Raw genomic sequence first — 1,900 nt, forward strand, 5'->3', positions numbered from 1 at the left:
ATAAAATTGTTTCCATTGATATTTATCGGTTCATTACAAGTTCAACAGTTGACCTGGGATTAGCTGAGGATGCAGATGTCTTTTTTTGTGGCCTCCAGTTTTCCTGAGAAGTCTAAGGGGTATATTTACTAAACTGCAGTTTGAAAAAGTGGAGATGTTGCCTATAGCAACCAATCAGAATCTAGCTATCATTTTGTAGAATGTACTAAATAAATAACTAGAATCTGATTGGTTGCTATAGGCAACACCTCCACTTTTTCAAACCCGCAGTTTAGTAAATATACCCCTATAAGTTCTTATTGAATAACAGGGTACAGCAATACATCATATATCATAACTTCTCTTTTCTTTAGACAGAAATTATTTATATGGCAACTTGACACTTCAATCTCCTTCTTAAGGCTGACTTCACATGTTTATTTTTCAAACTGTAAATCACTGGGTTTAACATGGGAACAGCTGCTGTGTTAAAAAGAGAAAACATTTTATTAGAGTCCAAATTATCTTGTGAGGTTGGTATCAAGTACTGGCAGCCAAGTGTCACATATAGAAGAATCACAACTGTAAGGTGTGAGGAACATGTGTAGAAGGCTTTACGTCTGCCGGAATTAGACTTGATCTTCAGCACGGAGAGAATAATGAAGACATACGAGAAGAATGTTAGGAGAAACGGGAAGGTAGACATAAAAATTCCATTGATAAAAATGAAAAGTTCTAAGGACGACGTGTCGTTGCAGGATAGTCTCATTAGTGGCACGATGTCACAGAAAAAATGATTGATGTTACTCGATTTATAAATTGTGAAGCTTGCGAGAAAAACAAGTATAGGAAGAATTTGTGAAAAACCTAGGGCCCAGCAGACTATGGCCAACAAGATGCATACTTTAGGACTCATGACTGTTGAGTAGCGTAAAGGATTACAGATGGCCACATAGCGGTCATAACTCATTGCTGTAAGAATAAATAAGCTATCACAGGAAAAGGATGAAAACACGAACATTTGGGCCATGCAGGCAATGAAAGAAACAATTTTGTCATGAGATACAAAAATAACGAGAACTTTATGAAGCGTAATTGTTGTTGAAGACATGTCCAAGGCTGACAAGTTGCCCAGAAAGAAGTACATGGGAGTGTGGAGATGACTATCCAGGCAGACCAGTAGAAGAATGGTCATGTTACCACCAAAGCTGATGAGATACATTGATAAGACCAGAAGGAAGATAGGAACCTGCAGCTCGGGGACATCTGAAATACCATTTATAGTAAAATATTTCAAAGTTGTGACATTTGAAGAACACATTGATTTTTGCCGAGGTGCTGAAGAAAATATAAAAGGAAAGGTGTTATAATCATTTTTTAGTTTAAATATTCAATAGCAATCAACTTATTATAGTGATATCAATGGAGTGTGCCAGATTTCTCACTCATAGGATCAAAAGACATGGGCAGCACGGTGGCTTAGTGGTTAGCACTTCTGTTTCACAGCGCTGGGGTCATGAGTTCAATTCCCGACCATGGCCTTAGCTGTGGGGAGTTTGTATGTTCTCCCCGTGTTTACGTGGGTTTCCTCCGGGTGCTCCGGTTTCCTCCCACACTCCAAAAACATACTAGTAGGTTAATTGGCTGCTATCAAAATTGACCCTAGTCTCTCTCTCTCACTGTCTGTCTGTGTGTGTATGATAGGGAATTAGATTGTAAGCTCCAATGGGGCAGGGACTGATGTGAATGACTTCTCTGTACGGCGCTGCGGAATCAGTGGCGCTATATAAATAAATGGTGATGATGATGGGATTAATTTAGTGATTATATTATTTCAGCAAATCTTACAATATTTAAGGATAAGTATATATATTTTTAAAGTGAGCAGAGGACAGGTGTGACACAACATTATAAAGGTGAA

General features: G+C 38.3%; 1 protein-coding gene across 1 annotated transcript; it reads right to left on the minus strand.

The window, feature by feature from the left end:
• Positions 1 to 364: 364 nt before the first annotated feature.
• On the minus strand, positions 365 to 1,300 carry LOC142101493 (olfactory receptor 8G17-like). The gene has a single exon (XM_075185948.1). The coding sequence runs from the start codon at positions 1,298 to 1,300 to the stop codon at positions 365 to 367; it is 936 nt and encodes a 311-aa protein (XP_075042049.1).
• Positions 1,301 to 1,900: the final 600 nt, after the last annotated feature.

Source organism: Mixophyes fleayi, chromosome 9 (assembly GCF_038048845.1).
Source record: "Mixophyes fleayi isolate aMixFle1 chromosome 9, aMixFle1.hap1, whole genome shotgun sequence".
Classification (NCBI taxonomy): domain Eukaryota; kingdom Metazoa; phylum Chordata; class Amphibia; order Anura; family Limnodynastidae; genus Mixophyes; species Mixophyes fleayi.

Excerpts from the sequence above, each read along its gene's own strand:
- LOC142101493 (XM_075185948.1), bottom strand. The coding sequence starts at position 1,300 with ATGTGTTCTTCAAATGTCACAACTTTGAAATATTTTACTATAAATGGT.